Below are 19,852 nucleotides of genomic sequence, written 5' to 3' on the forward strand. Positions count from 1 at the left end.
GTTGTCACAATGCAATGACAATATGACAAAGTCTTTGCCTAGCAAGAAACAGACAACAAAACAGCAGCGAGTGCCTCCTCAGGCAGACTCTGGTTACGTCATATCCCATGTTCTGCCACCTTATTCCTGTCACAGAGCCCTATGGCTACCCACTGTAGGTCTACCTGCTAGACTTCCTACTGGCCAGCCGCGGTCGGGAGGGGAGTACCTGCCGGGGCGGTCACGTGGGGAGGGGGAGGGGCAGGGTTGGGATTAGTAATGTATGGATAATGGAGGTTTGCAGGTAAGTAACCATTTAAATAAATCAAACGAATTTCGTTGCGCGCACTGCATCCCCAAATGCAATGCAGTGCACGCAGCAAAATTCGTTTGATTTATTTAAATGTTTACTTACCTGCAAACCTCTATTATCCATACATTATGAACCCCCACCCTGCCCCTCTCCCTCTCCACGTCACCGCCCCGGCAGGTACTCCCCTACCGACCGCGGCTGGAGATAAGTGATCCATGCAGAGGGGCTTATTTACTTTTAGTATGGATAAATTGATGCACCAGCGAGGCAAGGGGCTTGTAAATAAGCCCCAGAGCATACTAGAGAGCTGAACCTGTACGATACAGAAGGAGCGATTTCTCATTGATACTTCGGTTAATGCAGGATTTCCAAACAATGTGGTAGGAAAGACCGGGCTGCTTTCTACACCCCTGTGTCGGGAGGGAGGTGCATGCAACAAAGGTGCAATCTGATCATCACACCCCCTCTGGTGAAAGTTCTGTGCACTCATCTACTCTGCTGGCTGATGCTTTGTTTGTATTATGCAGGACTGTGCAAGTTATGCGCCAGTGCCCTATGGGTGTTGAGTGCATTCATGGAAAATATGAGTGCAAGTCACATTTTTGGATCATGTGAATTCAGTATATGTGTTTGAGACACGGGAGAGCAGGGTGTGTAGCTGTGCTTAGAGTGAAGATGTGTATCAGGGCCCTGTGAGCACACTTGTGTGCATTGACCCTGTGAGTGCAGAATGCGTGTCTGTGCCCGGTAAGGGCTAGGGGCCTTATTTATGAAAGCCTTGCGCCACCGGTGCGTCACTTTTTCCCATGTTAAAAGTGACGCACCGGCGGCGCAAGGCCTACATAAATAAGGCCTTAGGTATTTTCTGGTCCCTGTAAAAACAGGGTATTATCAATGGCCACGAATGCACTGCCCCCGTGAGACAGTCAGCAGATGGAAGTTGTTGCATGAAAGCCCCAAAATATGAAGATGATCTTTTTGAGTTTAGGTAAATTACGAAATAGAATTCTAAGGATTATTTCAGAATTTCCGTAAATGGTTAAAGTTTGCACTGCAATACTTTTAAATTTACTTTTAGTGTTTAATGCTTTTGTCACAGGATTGAAGTTTTACAAAAAACGTTAAATAAATACATTGTTGCTGCTGTTTTCGTTTATTCTTTATTGAATTGCTCTCTCTTTATGAATGGCCAAGCCCAAGATTTGATTTTCTATTTTGTCACGTAATCACAAAGACCATGCCTCGTGTGAAAGATTGTTAATTGCACTTCTTAGTTCCACATGTTTCTTCCCACTTAAAGCACGAATCTCGCTGGCCCTGCTTTGTCCAACAGCATGCAATCTCATCTTCCTCCAAGATCTGTAAAATGGTGGAATCCCATGCAGTCTACCTGTCAGTTGTCTGCACACCTTTTAGCAGCTTTTCATTGTTCTCACCACATTTTCCTCATGCTATTCCTTATCATGTCACATTTTTTGCTGCTCCTGGTAACTTCTCAACGTTATAGGCCTGATTTGGATGTCGGTCGGACAGCCTCTGACCTCAGGTCAGAGCGGTTGGAGACTTTACGACTGCCATCCAAGACTTAAACTCTGACCTCCTCATTACAAAGACGGAGGTTGTAGTTTAAACAGGCCAGTTAATCTTACTGGCTATAAGCAAGCTCAAGAAGCCCATCGGACAGTCGACAGACGAACATAGTCCTTTCCGCCGTCAGGGTTGTGATGTTGGTTTCCGACATGGAAATGCTGTCATAAAGTGACTTTGGGGGCCCATAGCTGGGCCACCATTCCTTCACAGCCTATGGTTGTGGGCCTGGGGGGCACCTACGGTGCCCCTTGAAATTCCCTGCACCATATGGCAGGCACTGTGAGGTGCCTGTCACACGGTGCAGGCATTTACACAAACTCCCATTTCTCTATGGGAGCTTGGGCTGTGGGAGGTTTCCATCCACCGCACAAGCTCCCATAGAGAAATGGGAGTCTGCGACCACACCATGTGCGGTTGCTTCGTAATACGGTGTTCAGAATCTCTGACCTACGGTCGGTCGGTTCCGACACCAAGACGGTGTTGGTCGGATGCAACTCCGCCCTACTTCGTAATAGGGCGCTATAACTCCCTTTAGGCTACTTTGTACTTATCTCACCCAACATCCAGTCTTTGTATGTTGCTCATTTCCTTGTGACACAACTAGATAGAGTATGTGTGAGGAACAGGGCATTGATCGAGGGTAGGCAGGGCAGACATGTCAGGAATTTATTTTGTTGTGCCTTTGTCTATCAATTTGCGAGATACTTCCTGCAGTGACATTTTCATTGAAAAGTCACTGCCATAAACGCCCTGCATCTTTAATATTGCTAAAAAAAGTTTATTCCTTTTCCAATGTGGATTACAGCAATGAGCTGTCAGGGACTCTATTGCAGACAGCAGAGGTTCTGAGGGCCAATAATGGCTGATGTAGACCTTCTGCTTAAACATTCCAATGTTGTTTTGTATGTTGCTCTCTTTAAATTTTTTAACATTCTTCTTTCAGTATGTAAAAACGTCCTAATAGTCTTATACCCCTTCTGCCTCCTGCACTACCGATCGTTCAGTGGAATCTGCGGATAAGAGGGCCGTTAACGTCCAATAGATCGCCTGGTATTGAATTATAATGCTATAGCACACAATTTCTAGATGACACAGAGGCAGATATAAAAGTTAAAACATTGCTGTGAATCCCTTAGTTGCCACATGAAGGGGTTCTGTGAAGCCTGCAGTCAGTCCTCAGTGTTGAGGTGTAGAACAAAGGTGCAGACGTCTCCAGAGGACTCTCAAGGCCTGCTACAAAAGAAGGAAGATGATAGATACCCAAATCCAATCACTGCACTACATCTCTTACTTGGGTAGTCGGTCGCCTTCTAGCCCTACACACACACAATTGATCTAAATCATTAGGCCTGTCCATAATACTTCATGCTGTATTTTGTGTAGGGACAAACTTAAATTGAGGGTGTACCCAGGTGAAAGGTGTCGGGCATCTGAGTAGTATCAGTCACATTGCTTCGGTAGCAACACTTCTAATTGCGATCTAAATACAAACTGATAGATTTTCATTCATAGGACAAACCTTATTTCAAAATAAAATAAAACAAATACTCACTTCATTTTAATAATACCTAGATAGTCGTTTACACTTAGGAAAAAAGATAGAAATCTCGGAAAAAATCTTTAAAATCCGTTCTTTTGATTCGTGATTCCTGTGCATGTCGCCAAACAGATGGAGCATGATTGCATTTAAGAGTGATTTTACCGTATGGCACTGTATTTTGGGGGGTTTGTAAGCAGGTGTTGAAAGTAATTTTTAGGTATACGAAACTTGATATACTGACGTTTGAAATGGAACAAGGGGAGGCAATTAAAATATTTTATTGTGAATACAAGATTAGTATAATGTTAATTGCTTGAAGTGATTGATCTACTCTAACAAAGTCGTCTTCTTCTACCAGGGCCTGGTGTTCCAGTTGTTACTGTGCACAGCATAAGCAGCCCGGAAAGTAAGTGTTTACAGTTTTACCATGGCGAGTATAAGTTTCCTGTGAAAATGCATCAAACTAGCAGACCGCATAAGTCATATTGGCCCAAGTATCATTATTCTCTCCTCCGGCTTCTGTTTTCATTCTTCCACTAGTGTCTGATCTGTTCTCCCGACAACGTTTTGTCCCTGATTGCAAGTTATAAACAGCTGAAACTCAAAAGAGGGGCAGCGCGCACACATGGCTGGCTTTAGGGCTGTGACACCGGTGCAGTCGCACTGGGCGTTGATCTGAAAGGGGGGGAGGGGCACTGCCCTCAGGGGGACGCTGTGTTTAGCAGTAATTTAGGATTTAAAAGCACCTGCTACAAAGTTCCTTGTGCGTCCAGCTTTCAGGAAACAATAAAAATGTCAAGATAGTTTGTGATTAATCTTCCCATTAGAGAAAGAGAGATCTGAATTTTGTCTATTAGCAGTTTTGACTCGTCATGAAGTAGTGCAGAGGGTTAACCCCTTGGCTGCGGGGCTGTTTCCCCCCCCCCGCTGTGCTGGGGGGCGGGGGCGCGCACAGCGTCCCACTGCTCACGACGAGCTGAGCTTGTCATGACCGCGCCCGTTTAATGGAACGCTCAGCAAAGCAGGGGAATCAGCCCAGCATGCGAGCGTTCCATTAAACGGGCGCGGTCATGACGAGCTCAGCTCGTCATGAGCACCTGAGCACCGTGGCTCATGACGAGCTCATGAGCACAGGAGGGGTTGATAAGCCTGCTGCAAAGAACAAGCTCCATAGTTCATGAGAGTTGCTGCGTGGATTAGTAAAGCTAGCCTTTACCAGCGCTTTAAAACAAATGAAATGTATGTGAGAGAGGGGCTATTGAGAGATGAGGGGCACTTTTGTGCGTGGTAGTGAGGAAAATGATGGAGGAGGTCATGTGGAGGGTGCACAAAAGAAGACTGTCGCACCGGGTGGCACCAGCACTGCCGTGCGTGCAGGGCAGCACCAGCGCTAAAGCCCGCCCTGCACGCACATCTGTGGTAATATTCATGTCATATAAAATAGCAACGTTGAGAAGGTGCATTGTTTTCTTTTCTTTTTTATTATGTGATAGTTCTGCAACTGGACACACACATGTGAGTTGTGTTCATTTCCTAATTTCTCAATTGAAAATTCTGCCCAGGTGACATATATGTCAGTTAATGTAGCACTTTATCAAGTTACTTTGTTGACGTGATTATTCCTGCACTTTTTAGCATTGTGGCTGCGCTGCCAAACCATGACCCAGAATGATGGTGTCAAGCATCGCAGGTTGAAGTATGCTTACCTTTGGGACCTTCACATTTGTCAGTTGGCAGACTCATCATGAGTGTGCCTGAGCTGAGGAGTTGCTGCCCTAACCTGAAGATTTAGCATGATGGGATGAGACTAGCTTGTTTGATCCTATTTTGAAATGTTAGTATTTTCACTTGAGGAATGTTTGCTCTATCAGTTACTTCCCTTTAAACAACATTATGAACCACTTTGTTTAAGTCACAAGTCACTACATACAACGATCAAGTTTGGTGGGTCCTTGTCAAAGCCACATTGAACAAAGCCGAGTGAAGGTTAGGCCTTTAATGCATTTTAAATATGAATGGTCTAATGGTCTAATACACCCTCTCTTTCACTAGCCAGTCAAGCAATGATACCATCACTGACAAACACAGGCATTGTATATATTGCCCTTTCCAGGCCATGTTTATATTTGAACCAATAATGCCCTGTTGTTTAGGCTTTACAGAACAGCATAACACATTACTGTATTAGGGACCAAAGAAAAAATTAAGACTTCATTGCACCAGGCAGGGCTGCTGTAAGGTCTGCCTCAGCTGAGTTGAACCTTTAATCGCGAGAGGTCCTCTAATTCATATGCTAAATCAAGCAAAGCAAAATGTGATCATTACACTCTCATGAACTCATGGCCCACCTGTTTTACTAGTTATGTGAGCTTTAAATACTTTATGACAGCCATGTTTCATAAAGCTGCAAAAAACATTTGTGTGAGCAGTGATTATACCGACTGATGGTGCAGCTGGCAATCTTGACATATGTTCTGGAGTCTCTTGAGGGTAATTACTTAAGGAAGAATTTAAGTGGCACCAGAATGGGTCTAACAATAAGGATGCTCCTAATGTCTGCCAATATTTAACTTCACATGAACACAATTTCCTGTTTATAAATTGGAATGTCTGTATGCAGCTCATGGAGCGTTATTCCTAATCAGAATCTCATTAGGCCGTGCAGGGAACTGGTAGGGGATACAAGAGGTTTGGAATCTTCAATTATATCTGGCCTTCCAACATCTAAATCTAGCTGTCCTGAGCTATCATGGGTTATTCCTCTCAGAACTAGGGCTATCATTCAGACCCAAGAAAACTAGATCCAAACCAGAACATTCTTCTGCTGTCTGGGACAAACACTAGGGACAAATCTGCAACCATTTACAGTTAGCCTGAAACATGTGGTAAATGGGTAGAGGGGCTGCAAAGAGGCTTCAGAGTGAGGGCAGCTGCCTAGAGATGGAGAGGATGAGGACAGGATAGGTCCCGCTGATGGAAGCGTTGCCTGTGCCCTCATCCTGTCCTGCCCAGGGCTGGATTGGCCATAGTGGGCACCAGACATTTCCCCGGTGGGCTGGAGGGGTGAGGGCCGGTTTTGTACCTGTGGGGCTGGTTTTGTGTCTAGGGATAGGTTTTACGGCATTGATGCAATATCGTCCCCCTGTGACAAAAGCAGGAGTGGTGCCTCTTACTAGCACCCCCCGCCTACCCCCTAATCAGTCGAGTAACAATTTGCCAGGGCTGGTTGCTGTTCCCAGTCTGGCCGTGGTCCTGCCTATGCCTGGGGGCACTTTGTACCAAGGTCCTTGTGCGTGACTGTCTTTCTTTCATTGCGGAGAGGGGGGTGGCAGATGGTGGGAATTAAGCTGCAAGTCAGCCTCGGGCTCTGCCAATGCTCAGGGTTTTGTAACCGGGATGGGGGTCCTGGATACAGCAGGCAGGAGAGATCATGGACAGCTGCACTTAGGGGTTGCAAGAGAGGGTAGGAACCAGGCTGTATTCTGTATTCTTCTCAAAGCTTGTATACTTACACTACCTCTGTCAGGTTTCTTCCTGTGTCGAATGCCATTTAATGAAATTGAGTCCTGTATGGATGAGCCCAGAATTACCACGTCTGGAGTACACAGATCTAGTTCTACTAGGCGAAGTATTTGCTGTCTAGGTCATTTTAGGGGTGGAAACAGGCTACTCGGAATGCCCATAGTAGTGTTCTGCCAGTTAACCGCTCCGGGCCACTTGAAATGACGCCCTCCTTAAGATGCCGCCACAGCTTCCTACTCTCTTATTTCAAGCCCTTTCATCATTTTTATGAGCATGGTTGCAGGCTCATATTCCTTCTTTGCTTTATTGAATAAAGTAGTTTCTCACAACCCAGAGTGCCTGATGTGTAAAGCCTCTCTTTTATTGACTTTGACAATGGATTAAATGTACATAGCCAAGGGCGTTTTTATTAACCTTTAAGTTTATGTGCTAAATATGTACTTCAAATTTTTCATCTTTCCACATTTACTTCCTATATTGAATTTCAAAGGGATATATATATATAGATGAAAAATATGAAGTACATATTTAGCACATAAACTTAAAGGTTAATAAAACGCCCTTGGCTATGTACATTTAATCCATTGTCAAAGTCAATAAAAGAGAGGCTTTACACATCAGGCACTCTGGGTTGTATGTATATATATATATATATATATATATATTCACTGAAAAAACCATAGGTTATAGACCATATATAGTTAGGAATTAGCATTTACAAAACCTTATTTTACTCACACAAAACCATTGAAATTCGCATATATAGTTAGTTGCACTAACTATATATCGCGCACCCGCAATCCACTGCTGATCATGTCACATATTACATCATTCATGACATGGTCAGTGACATCACTGATGACATCACTGATGACATCTCAAATGACATCACTGATGACATCACTGGTGACATCTCAAATGACATCACTGATGACATCACTGATGACATCTCAAATGACATCACTGATGACATCACTGATGACATCTCATTTGACATTACTGATCACATCACTGATGACATCTCATTTGACATTACTGATCACATCACTGTTGACATCATTCATGTGATAATACGATGAACCTCTTCAGACTCTAATATAACCTTAGATACACTCAGTGTAAACAGACACTCACAGACTGTCACTCATCCATGGAGTTACTCACACACCTAGTCAGTCATGCAAAGAATCAATCACACCTCCATTACCTCAACTATACAGTTATACACACTTTACTTATTCAAACATATACTAACACATATTTACTCTCTTATACAATCCCTGATACAAGTTCACAATGATCCATACAGCCACTCACACATTCACTGGCTCTTATGCACAGTTATTTATATATGTCAACTCTCACATGTACTGTGTTTTACATATGTACTTACTTTGACATGTAGCACTGAGATATCCATTCACTCACCAATACACTCATGCACACAGTCAACCGCCCATACAGCTGTTTCCACATGCACTTTTGAACCCATACATCTAGTGAATGAACTGCTCACACATCTATGCACAGAGTCATACACCTCCCAGCCACCCACACACTCACTCAGTCTCCCATAAAAATACTTGGGCAACCAATCAATAACCCATATAGTTACTCATATAGCGACTGATCAACACATGCAGCAGTTTACAGAACAACAGACATAATGATGCACAAATTAAGACAGTTTAGTCACTAACCCATGCACTCAGTGAGACACATTTAATCACTCACTCATACAGTCAGTCATGCACCTACTAAATCCTTCATCCAGACACTTATACATCCACTCATTCTTCAATATGTAGGACATATTTTAACTTTACAGAAACATACAGTCACTGGATGTTGTCATCAGTGATGTCATCAGTGATGTCATTTGAGATGTCATCAGTGATGTCATCAGCGATGTCACTGACCATGTCATGAATGATGTAATATGTGACATGATCAGCAGTGGATTGCGGGTGCGCGATATATAGTTAGTGCAACTAACTATATATGCGAATTTCAATGGTTTTGTGTGAGTAAAATAAGGTTTTGTAAATGCTAATTCCTAACTATATATGGTCTATAACCTATGGTTTTTTCAGTGAATTTCAATGGTTTTTTAATAGCAAATATCAAAAGCTGTAAAATGTATTCTTCTTTTAAAGGAAAAATAGATTTTATTTGTATTTAATATAATTTTTTTATGTATATAAATTTTTTGAGGGAACGAATTTATCAACTATCATGCTGAAGAAGAGTGTGGGGAAAAAAAACAAAGAGGATGACTAAGAGGAAAGAACAATCAGTTCAAAAATACAATTGCTTTAAAGCATGAAGTACTTTTCCACACATTTACATTTAAATAACCCATATTAGAACATACAAAATATCTACAGAGGAGACGGTGTACATTGAATTTTAGACTCTTCATTGGTACCTACATGTTGGTACTTGCATCACCCACACAACACAACAGCTCTACTCAGAGCTACCCTACCTCAAAGCACTCTAAAATATTATTTTACTATTTCCCTTGGTTTTCCCCTTGTTACGCTTTCCGGAACGCTACCCGGTGCGCGGACCGGGCGCTAACCGTGCGAAAATTTGAAAAAAACAGGTGGTTTTTTTTACATATATGGGCCTCCTCAGCCACCCTCAGAAAACCTAGGGGGTCAGGATATGTCTCCCTTGCCCCCTTATACCCATTCCCAACATTGTTTATCCTCCATCTTGTGACTAAATTCGTCCGAAACACAAGATGGCGGACTCCCGTTACGCTACCGGTGAGCTACCCGGTTCGCGTACCGGGTAGCGCTTCCACCGCAAAAAATCAAAAAAAAATTATTTTATTTTTTTGCCCCGCGGGGCCCTTTAATAGCCCCCACATCAATCCTAGGGGGTCAGGAGGGGTCTACCTTGCCCCCTTTCATTCATTTCCCCCTTCGTTTATTTCCACCTCTTGTCTCTCAATCCTACCGAGAGACAAGATGGCGGCCGCTCCGGACTGTGTAGAATGTTGACAGTCACCGGAGAGCCAATCCGCTTCTCCTCGCGAAGTTCCGTTACGCGTCTGGTACGCGAACCGGGGCGCTAACCGGGACGCTGTCACAGATATATATATTTTTTTGAACGTTAATTTCTCAAAATCCACTGGAGCACATATCTTGAGACCTAGCAAAGGCACATCGGGAAAACAGTCTCTACAATTTTGCCAAGTTTCATAGAAATCCATTCAGCCGTTCGAGCTAAAAGTGAGTCCAACCGCCCTATGGAAAACTCAATGTTAAAAACACGTTTTGGGACCCCCCTTTTTTCTCGGCCCCTGCTTGACGAAACCCCCCCAAACTTTCAGGGGTTGCTCGGAAACAAAATGTGCCATTTTCCTGAAAATTTCAGCCAATTCCGTCCATCAACGCCAAAGTTATTCAACATAGAATTTTCAGAAATCCCTATTCAAAAAAATCCTAACTATATATACCTACTGGCGACCGCCAGTAGGTAATATATATATATATATATATAACATTTCTATGGCAAAATGAAACCCCTCATTTTGTTCCTTTTCAAATTAAATGTATTAAGTGTTAACATTTTATTCCAATCAAGATGACTTCAGGTGTGCCATACTTTTGTCATAAGTAAGACTGTTAGCGTTCTAGTTGTTCTTTAGAACACTCTGGGACATTCTGTCATTGGGCTATAGTTGGGCTACATCGGGCTGATATTTGGGCTACATTTGGGCTCTTTTGTCTCTGGTGGCCATCTTGGGAGACTGCATATCAGAATTTTTTTAATGAAATATAAGAGGATTTGAGAAGTCACTCAAAATGTGCCCTAATTTTTCTTTCTTCAGCACTAATCATAATTTCTATGGCAAAATGAACGCGCTCATTTGGTTCCTTTGCAAATTAAATGTTTTAAGTGTTAACACTTTATTCCAATCAAGATGACTTCAGGTGTGCCATACTTTTGTCATAAGTAAGACTGTTAGCGCTCTAGTTGTTCTTTAGAACACTCTGGGACATTCTGTCACTGGGCTATAGTTGGGCTACATCTGGCTGATATTTGGGCTACATTTGTTTTTTTTTGTCTCTGGTGGCCATCTTTGGGCTACATTGGGCTACATTGGGCTACATTTGGGCTCTAACATATATATAGCCCAATGTAGCCCAATATATATTTGTCAAAGTTAATTTTCGTAAAAACCACTGGAGCATATATCTTGAGACATAGCAAAGGCACATCGGGCAACCACTCCCTACAATTTTGCCAAGTTTTGTGGAAATCCATTCAGCCGTTCGAGTTAAAAGTGAGTCCAACCGCCCTATGGAAAACTCAATGTTAAAAACACGTTTTGGGACCCCCCTTTTTTCTCGGCCCCCGCTTCACGAAACCCCCCCCCAAACTTTCAGGGGACGCTCAGAAACAAAATGTGTCATTTTCCTGAAAATTTCAGCCAATTCCGTCCATCAACGCCAAAGTTATTCAACATAGAATTTTCAGAAATCCCTATTCAAAAAAATCCTAACTATATATACCTACTGGCGGTCGCTATTTTGTATGTTCTAATATGGGTTATTTAAATGTAAATGTGTGGAAAAGTACTTCATGCTTTAAAGCAATTGTATTTTTTAACTGATTTTTCTTTCCTCTTAGTCCTCCTCTTTGTTTTTTTCCCCACACTCTTCTTCAGCATGATAGTTGATAAATTTGTTCCCTCAAAAAATTTATATACATAAAAAAATTATATGAAATACATATAAAATATATTTTTCCTTTAAAAGAAGAATACATTTTACAGCTTTTGATATTTGCTATTAAAAAACCATTGAAATTCACTGAAAAAAACATAGGTTATAGACCATATATAGTTAGGAATTAGCATTTACAAAACCTTATTTTACTCACACAAAACCATTGAAATTCGCATATATAGTTAGTTGCACTAACTATATATCGCGCACCCGCAATCCACTGCTGATCATGTCACATATTACATCATTCATGACATGGTCAGTGACATCACTGATGACATCACTGATGACATCTCAAATGACATCACTGATGACATCACTGATGACAACATCCAGTGACTATATGTTTCTGTAAAGTTAAAATATGTCTTACATATTGAAGAATGAGTGGATGTATAAGTGTCTGGATGAAGGATTTAGTAGGTGCATGACTGACTGTATGAGTGAGTGATTAAATGTGTCTCACTGAGTGCATGGGTTAGTGACTAAACTGTCTTAATTTGTGCATCATTATGTCTGTTGTTCTGTAAACTGCTGCATGTGTTGATCAGTAGCTATATGAGTAACTATATGGGTTATTGATTGGTTGCCCAAGTATTTTTATGGGAGACTGAGTGAGTGTGTGGGTGGCTGGGAGGTGTATGACTCTGTGCATAGATGTGTGAGCAGTTCATTCACTAGATGTATGGGTTCAAAAGTGCATGTGGAAACAGCTGTATGGGCGGTTGACTGTGTGCATGAGTGTATTGGTGAGTGAATGGATATCTCAGTGCTACATGTCAAAGTAAGTACATATGTAAAACACAGTACATGTGAGAGTTGACATATATAAATAACTGTGCATAAGAGCCAGTGAATGTGTGAGTGGCTGTATGGATCATTGTGAACTTGTATCAGGGATTGTATAAGAGAGTAAATATGTGTTAGTATATGTTTGAATAAGTAAAGTGTGTATAACTGTATAGTTGAGGAAATGGAGGTGTGATTGATTCTTTGCATGACTGACTAGGTGTGTGAGTAACTCCATGGATGAGTGACAGTCTGTGAGTGTCTGTTTACACTGAGTGTATCTAAGGTTATATTAGAGTCTGAAGAGGTTCATCATATTATCACATGAATGATGTCAACAGTGATGTGATCAGTAATGTCAAATGAGATGTCATCAGTGATGTGATCAGTAATGTCAAATGAGATGTCATCAGTGATGTCATCAGTGATGTCATTTGAGATGTCATCAGTGATGTCATCAGTGATGTCATTTGAGATGTCATCAGTGATGTCATTAGTGATGTCATTTGAGATGTCATCAGTGATGTCATCAGTGATGTCACTGACCATGTCATGAATTATGTAATATGTGACATGATCAGCAGTGGATTGCGGGTGCGCGATATATAGTTAGTGCAACTAACTATATATGCGAATTTCAATGGTTTTGTGTGAGTAAAATAAGGTTTTGTAAATGCTAATTCCTAACTATATATGGTCTATAACCTATGGTTTTTTCAGTGAATATATATATACACACATTAGAGTGCAAGGAGGGTCCAATATCCAGAGATCATCCTACACAACATCATATCAAAAGTAAGGAAAATAATGTTCAGAAAAAAATCGACATTAGAAATATAGCTTCCGGTTTTATGGTACTTACTTTATTTGACATGTTACTCTGTTTTAATCCATAATTATTTAATATTGATTGTATCTACTTTTATCCACATGAGTATTGAGTTCTGTGATAAAATGAAGTTAAAACTAGTATATTTTGACACATATTTAGCCAATAAATGTACACTCATACTTGAATGCCTGACAGGTTTCAATAATATGAATGTACGTAGTTGATAAATCATTACACGTCTTAAAAACAAATATGCCCATTTCTGTAGCAACCTTTTGCACATTTACAGCCGTTTAAACCTCTTTTGGGAACCTCTCCTTTTCAACTCTCTTTCCTGTCAGACCTGACAGGTATTGCCCTGACAGTCGTACATGCCAGCATTTAGAACCATTAAAAACAGAATTTCCATTTCTATACTTATAATAAATAAAAACTGGGAAATAGATGATTTTATCTGTAGTTATCTGGAAAATTCTATAAAAGTGGAAAAGGAGAGCCTTTTATACAAATAATGGAGGGTTGAAATCATGATGGTGACAGATCTAGAAGCAACTTTGTCTCTTCTACTTGGGACCCAATAGTGCTTTTTCTCTCCACAGACTCCCCCAGAGTTTAGGAGTCCCTTGCCTTTTAGCATCCTTGTCCCACAAGTTTGCAGTGGGGTAGAAGAGCCTTGAAAGACCACGGACAGCGGTTTGTTACTCTGTCACCAAGAGCTCTAGAATGGTGCTCATATGAAAAAGTGCAAGGATTTAGAAGTGCCCAGAGAAGCCTGCTGGTCCCTGAGCTGCAGTAAGCGTGTTTGGCTGACTGGTAGTGAGGAGTTCCCCAGGAGCGGAATGCTTGCCGAAACCCCCCTGGGTTCACGGTGGAGCTACAGTATGGACTTATCATTAGAAGTCTCTGGAGATGTGTTTGCAAATGAGATAGAATTGCTGAGGATGGAACATTTGGCCATTGGTGATGAAAACACTCTACTGAATGGTTAGACACATGAACTGCGGAATTTTGCCAGAAGACTAAAAATCTGGACCCAAGGGGTACCATTAGAGGCAGAGGGAGTAGACATAGTACATTGTGTTTACACAACTTTTTGAATTCAGCGAACGCAACATTCATTTAAACAGAACCCAGAGAGTGGGGTTTAGTCAGACAATAAGAAGTCCTGCTAACATATTGAACTGTACATATAACTTGAAACCAAAACAGAAAAATATTGGGGCTGCACGAAAAAAGGGGAATTGAGTGACTCCGTTCCAAGCCCTTCACTCTTTGCCCCACAGAAATGATGGGACTGTCACTCTGTGGCAGAGTTCCTAAATCGCAAAGCATCCATTGCTAATCTGGTCACCCCTTTCACCTCATATTCCTGTCAAATGGCCAACTTCATTAAATTAAATCTCTACTTGAAGCAAAAAGGTTCTTGGTCATTGAAGGGGATCTCAGCAACAGCACCAAACCCCCCAAGGCTATACCATGGACTCATAGAGTGGACACAAGAGGACCTGCCACTTGACTATAGGCTTTGCCTAATTTAATTTTTACTTCACGTTATCGCAAGCTGGAGGGACATTGTAGGTACAGCTCAGTTATAAAAAGGATAAGGAGATGGGATACAAGTTCAGGCATGTTCAAAATTATGGAGACCATCTTTTATTCAAGTCAGCAGCTTATTAGCACGTCTCCATGGAAGAAATAGAAGTGACCAACAAGGGGTTCATAGGCAGAAAACAGGTTCTATCCATTAATAATACATGCCATCCTAAAACTTGGACTGAAATTGATTTTAAGGTGCTTTGAGACAACATATCCATCATGGTAGAGCTGCAACTCTCTTACTTTGAAAAAATAACAAACCAATGGAGACTAAGACGCCCAATCACTCAAAAATGAACACAATAGCGAAGAATTGCAGAGGTCACTTATGCATCGCCTAGTCAAAACACAGCAACAGAAAGCAAATATTTGCACCCTTTGGGAGGCATTTAATGTGGTCATCAGAGTAGAACTGATGCACCTGGCAACTGGAATAAATATAGAGGAAAGAAGGGATGAGGAATGTGAGGCAAAGTTAAAGGCAGACAAAACGATCCACAAAATAGCAGATCTTGGGCAAGCTCACCATAGTTAGGACACAGCTCAGAATTCTAGACACAGAAAAATCAGCGTACACCTTCTTCCAGACAAGAAAGAGTCTACATGGGTTGGAAAAGCGCTTCCATGCTGGAGAGATTGATTGTTGAGTTTCCCCAATCCAAGGAAAGATATATCCCTGTCTGAGTCTTAGAGAGTAATTACCCTCATCAAGGTGTATGCTAAATTGTTTACTGTAATTCTGGACCAAAGACTTAGGGCCAGATGTACAAAGCTTTATTCAGCTCGCAAATTGCCCGATTCACAGAATTGGGCAATCTGTGACCTGAAAAAAACATTTTAAATGTACAAAGCCCTATTTGCAAATTCAATAAACTATTGTCAAATCGGAAATTAGGTTTGCGAGTCATTATTAGGAAGGGGCGTGCCAAGGGCGTTTCTTCCTAATAACGAGTTGTGGGGGAGTGTATGAATGTTTTACTACCGGAATGCAGTTGCAGAACATTCATACTTTACCGACTTCCCCTTTGTGAATGATGGCGCCAACATTTTTTAAGAGCACGCAGTTATCCCACGGACCATGCCTACTATTAAAAAATGAAAAGGAAACTTTACATTTTTGGTTTTTAAATGCATCCCGTTTTCTTGTAAGGAAAACAGGATGCATTTCAAAATAAAAAAACTACTTTATTTAAAAAGCACTCACAGACATGGTGGTCTGCTGACCCCAGCAGGCCACTATCCCTGTGAATGCCGGCCATTCCTGATGGGTCACAAATTGCGACCTGCCTCATGAATATTAAATAGGCAGGTCTCTTGCGACCCATTGAGAATCGCTAACAGTGTAAAACACACTGTTGTACACAGAATTTTGTGATTCCCTAACAGTGATTCCCAAAAATGTGCTATTAGGATATCGCAAATGGAAATCTATGTACATCTGGTCCCAAATACTTTAATGCCAGGAACATGCACACCAATCAATCAGGCTTCTTAACTGGCTGGAATTGCAGTTAGAATACAAAAACATGTTCCCCATCATTAGTAGGGTGAAAAGTCCGGTATAAATGCCCTGCTGTTAGGGATGTATGACGTTATAACGCATACTATTACTCCGCAGACCATTACAACGCGACTTTTACTCCGCATACCGTTACAACGCATAGCGCCTTGGGGCGCTGGATAGTGGTAAGTATAATTTACTATTCTAACTCCAGTCCCCGTGGACCCTAGGGAAGGTGTTGGATAGTAAATTATACTTATTCCCTATCCTAGAGCGCCCCCCAGCGCAATGCGTTGTAATGGTATGCGGAGTAAAAGTCGCGTTGTAATGGTAGTGCGGAGTAAAAGATCCGTTGTAACGGGTGTATACCGCTGTTAGCCATTCATGCTAAGAAGTCGTTTTACAAAGTTTACTAACCTTATCTAGAAGAGATCCGTAGCACATTCGGACTAGGTCCTACGTTTTGCAGATCAGTTCTCAGTGATTATAACAAGCCAGATGTAAAGATTAGAATATTGCGTTCCTTCCAGCTGGCTCACCATGCAGGGGTGGACAGGGTGGGCTGCGCCTTGTCCCTTCTTCACATTGCTCTGTACATGGAGTTGGATACAAAGAGAGTAGGGAGGGTAAAGAGGAATGCTGCTATAACAGGATTTAAATTACGGAGAACTACTCAAGAACTGATTTTGTATGCTGATGGTTTTCTAGTGCCTTATCAAATCTGTGCACTCCCACCTCAAGTTTATAACAGCAATTATACATTTTGTGGAAGTTTTACACAAGTCCCAGACTCCCATCATAAGAGTTCCAAAGGATCAGCAGCAGCCTCTTAAGGACAACTTCCTTATACCTGAATCTCCCCCTCAATTCCATATTTAGGAACCCAACCCATACATGCATTTTTCAACGATTCTATACACTGTCTCTTCCAAGAGTTACAAGTATGGCACGGGCAGGGCTTCTTCTGTGTAGGGAGATTCACAGCCATTTAAATGACCACTCTCCAGTGGATCCTATTTGTGTTGCATTTGATTCCCCTGCAGCCACATGCCACAACCCTAAAGAAAATAAAAGAGGCCATAATGTAAACATCAAATGGCCAGGAAGAAAGTACAAATAATGCACAGAAGCACCAGCCACGGTCGGTAGTAGGAGTTTCTGCGATGCAGTGCGCGCAACGAAATTCATTTTTTTATTTATATGTTTACTTACCTGTTAAACTCCATAATCCATACATTACTACCATCCACCCTGCCCCTCCCCCTCTCCACGTAATCGCCCTGCAAGAACTCCTACTACCGACCGCGGCTGAGAAGCACTCAGAGACATACAGAAGCCGGGGAATCTGAGACTTCCTAATATTTCGTACTACCCGATATTACAATTATAAAAATGGCACATATTGCTCCAGTACAACCAACTCCTGAAAACCTCCATATTGTGAATTACTACTGCTGAGATTGTTCAAGCAGGTATGCAAACGTGAGTGCATAAGAGAAACTACAGACAACCAAATTAAACATGAACTGCAGCCATCTTCATTAATAATGTCTATCTGTGCCATTACCAATGTAGTGTGAGAGTAGAAGGCCAGAGTTTTACTACACAATACATTATACATTCACTCCCACAGACTACCCCATGCCTCTATGCGAGTGATAGCAACACTGCATGCTCATCCTCACTAGAGACCACAAAGGTCAACTAGGGGTTCACCTAACCATGGTGCTTGCAGAAGGCTGAAACACAGGCAGAGTTTCTTAGATCGTTTCAACCCATTCCAAAGTAATATGGCTTTTTTAGGTCTGTTGTATATAGGTAGTAAACTAAGCATCTGTATTAGCAAGAAACACCACAGACATATTTCTTATGTTTAGCACAATGAAACCGAAGAGGCTGTGTCGGGGAAGCAGGAAGGAGTTATTGTTACTAAAAAGGGCTGAATGCTGCTGTTGTCTCTACTGCTGGTATAAGAAAAAAGGCTGCTGAGTGCCACGTACAACCTTCTCACCTTGGTGTAGAGGAGTGTGCATTCTGACCAGCACGGGATTTGTCCTGGAAGTATGCTCTTACAGTACAATATCCTCTGCCTAGACCAGGGCCGGACTGGCCATAGCGGGCACCGGGCAATCCCCCGGTGCGCCGCACAGGTGGGGGCCGGTTTTGGGCCCCAGGGGGCCATTTTTGTTACAGGGGCGTTTTTGCAGCAGCAAAATCGGTCCTGTACCAAAATTCAAAATTGGCCGAAAACACGGCCCTGGCAAAGAGCTTGGGGGCACCTACAACCCCCCCCCCCGAGTGGGGGCGGGGGGAGGGGGGGTTGGAGGGGTAGCGGCCAAGCACTTTACCAGGGCCGGTTGTGGTTCCCAGTCCGGCCCTGGCCTAGACACATTCTGAAACATTCCATACGACTTTTTTTTGCAGAGCAGCACATGTGCAGTGCGGGAACAGGTTGGAGAAATGTAAACATTGCTCCTCATTTGCACCTGCTTCAAAGAGGTGTTTGTTTTTGACGCAAAGCCCAGTTTCCCAATTTTAGTAGATGTGACTTTGTGTCAAAAGGTAATGGTGCTTGCACAGATTTCCCCAAGTAAGACCCAAGTAACGCACCCTCGATACAAAGTGACGTAAAGTGGAAAAAAGCTGGTCAAGGTGCTACTTGTGCTATAAAAAGGGTACCTTTCTAGTGCAAAAAAAACGTTTGAACTAGAAAGTAAATACCTTTGCAAGACTTGGCATCTCTTTTCCTGAACTTATGTGACTTTGTGCTACTGAAAAATCTTTATGAATCTGCATCCACATATCTTTGTCATCAGTGTTTAATAGGGAATCAACAATCACAGCTCTTCACTTAGTATGTCTATTACTTGAGCTGAATGGAATTGAGCTGCAGATTTCCAAGAAACTGACACATCTGTAGAGATGCGTACGTTTCCCTCTGCCAGTCTATGATACCCTTGCGTCACCATGGATGCACTGTATTTGCAATACTGCGCACCATGGTGCAAAGATTGACAAATGCATCACAAATTCAGGCGCATCTGTTGGACCAAAAGTCACATATCGCTGGAGTTGTGTCGCAAGCACGTAACAACTCCAGCAATGCATGGTGAGGCCTATACTTATTGTACTGCATCACTCCTTATGCCTGCTTCAAGCAGGTGCAAGGTTTGGACACAGTGGCATCCTAGAAGTGGTGCAGTGAAATCTTGTAGATTTCACAGCGTCAATTTTATGAGGTTTTCCTGCGTGGAAACGCCCACCTGCATACATTATTCCTGACGCAGGCATTATGTGATGCAGGGCTTTACAATGTGACGCATCTCCCTAGATGCGTCACGTTGTAAATTGGCTACATTGTCTGTGCCACCGTTGCATCAAAAAAAGTGACGCAATGGTGGTGCAAGGAGGCGCAAGGGGCTTGTAAATCTGCCCCTGAGTG

General features: G+C 42.2%; 1 protein-coding gene across 2 annotated transcripts in view; it reads left to right on the forward strand.

Moving 5' to 3' along the window:
- The window catches only part of DPP10 (dipeptidyl peptidase like 10), a 1,755,202-nt gene that overhangs the window by 1,543,213 nt on the left and 192,137 nt on the right, over positions 1 to 19,852 (forward strand). For both annotated transcript variants that reach the window (XM_078683981.1, XM_078683980.1), the window contains exon 17: positions 3,781 to 3,828. In XM_078683981.1, coding sequence (XP_078540107.1) covers positions 3,781 to 3,828 — 48 coding nt within the window. The remainder of the gene's footprint in view (positions 1 to 3,780; positions 3,829 to 19,852) is intronic.

This window comes from Lissotriton helveticus, chromosome 3_1 (genome assembly GCF_964261635.1).
Source record: "Lissotriton helveticus chromosome 3_1, aLisHel1.1, whole genome shotgun sequence".
NCBI classification, from domain to species: Eukaryota; Metazoa; Chordata; class Amphibia; order Caudata; family Salamandridae; genus Lissotriton; species Lissotriton helveticus.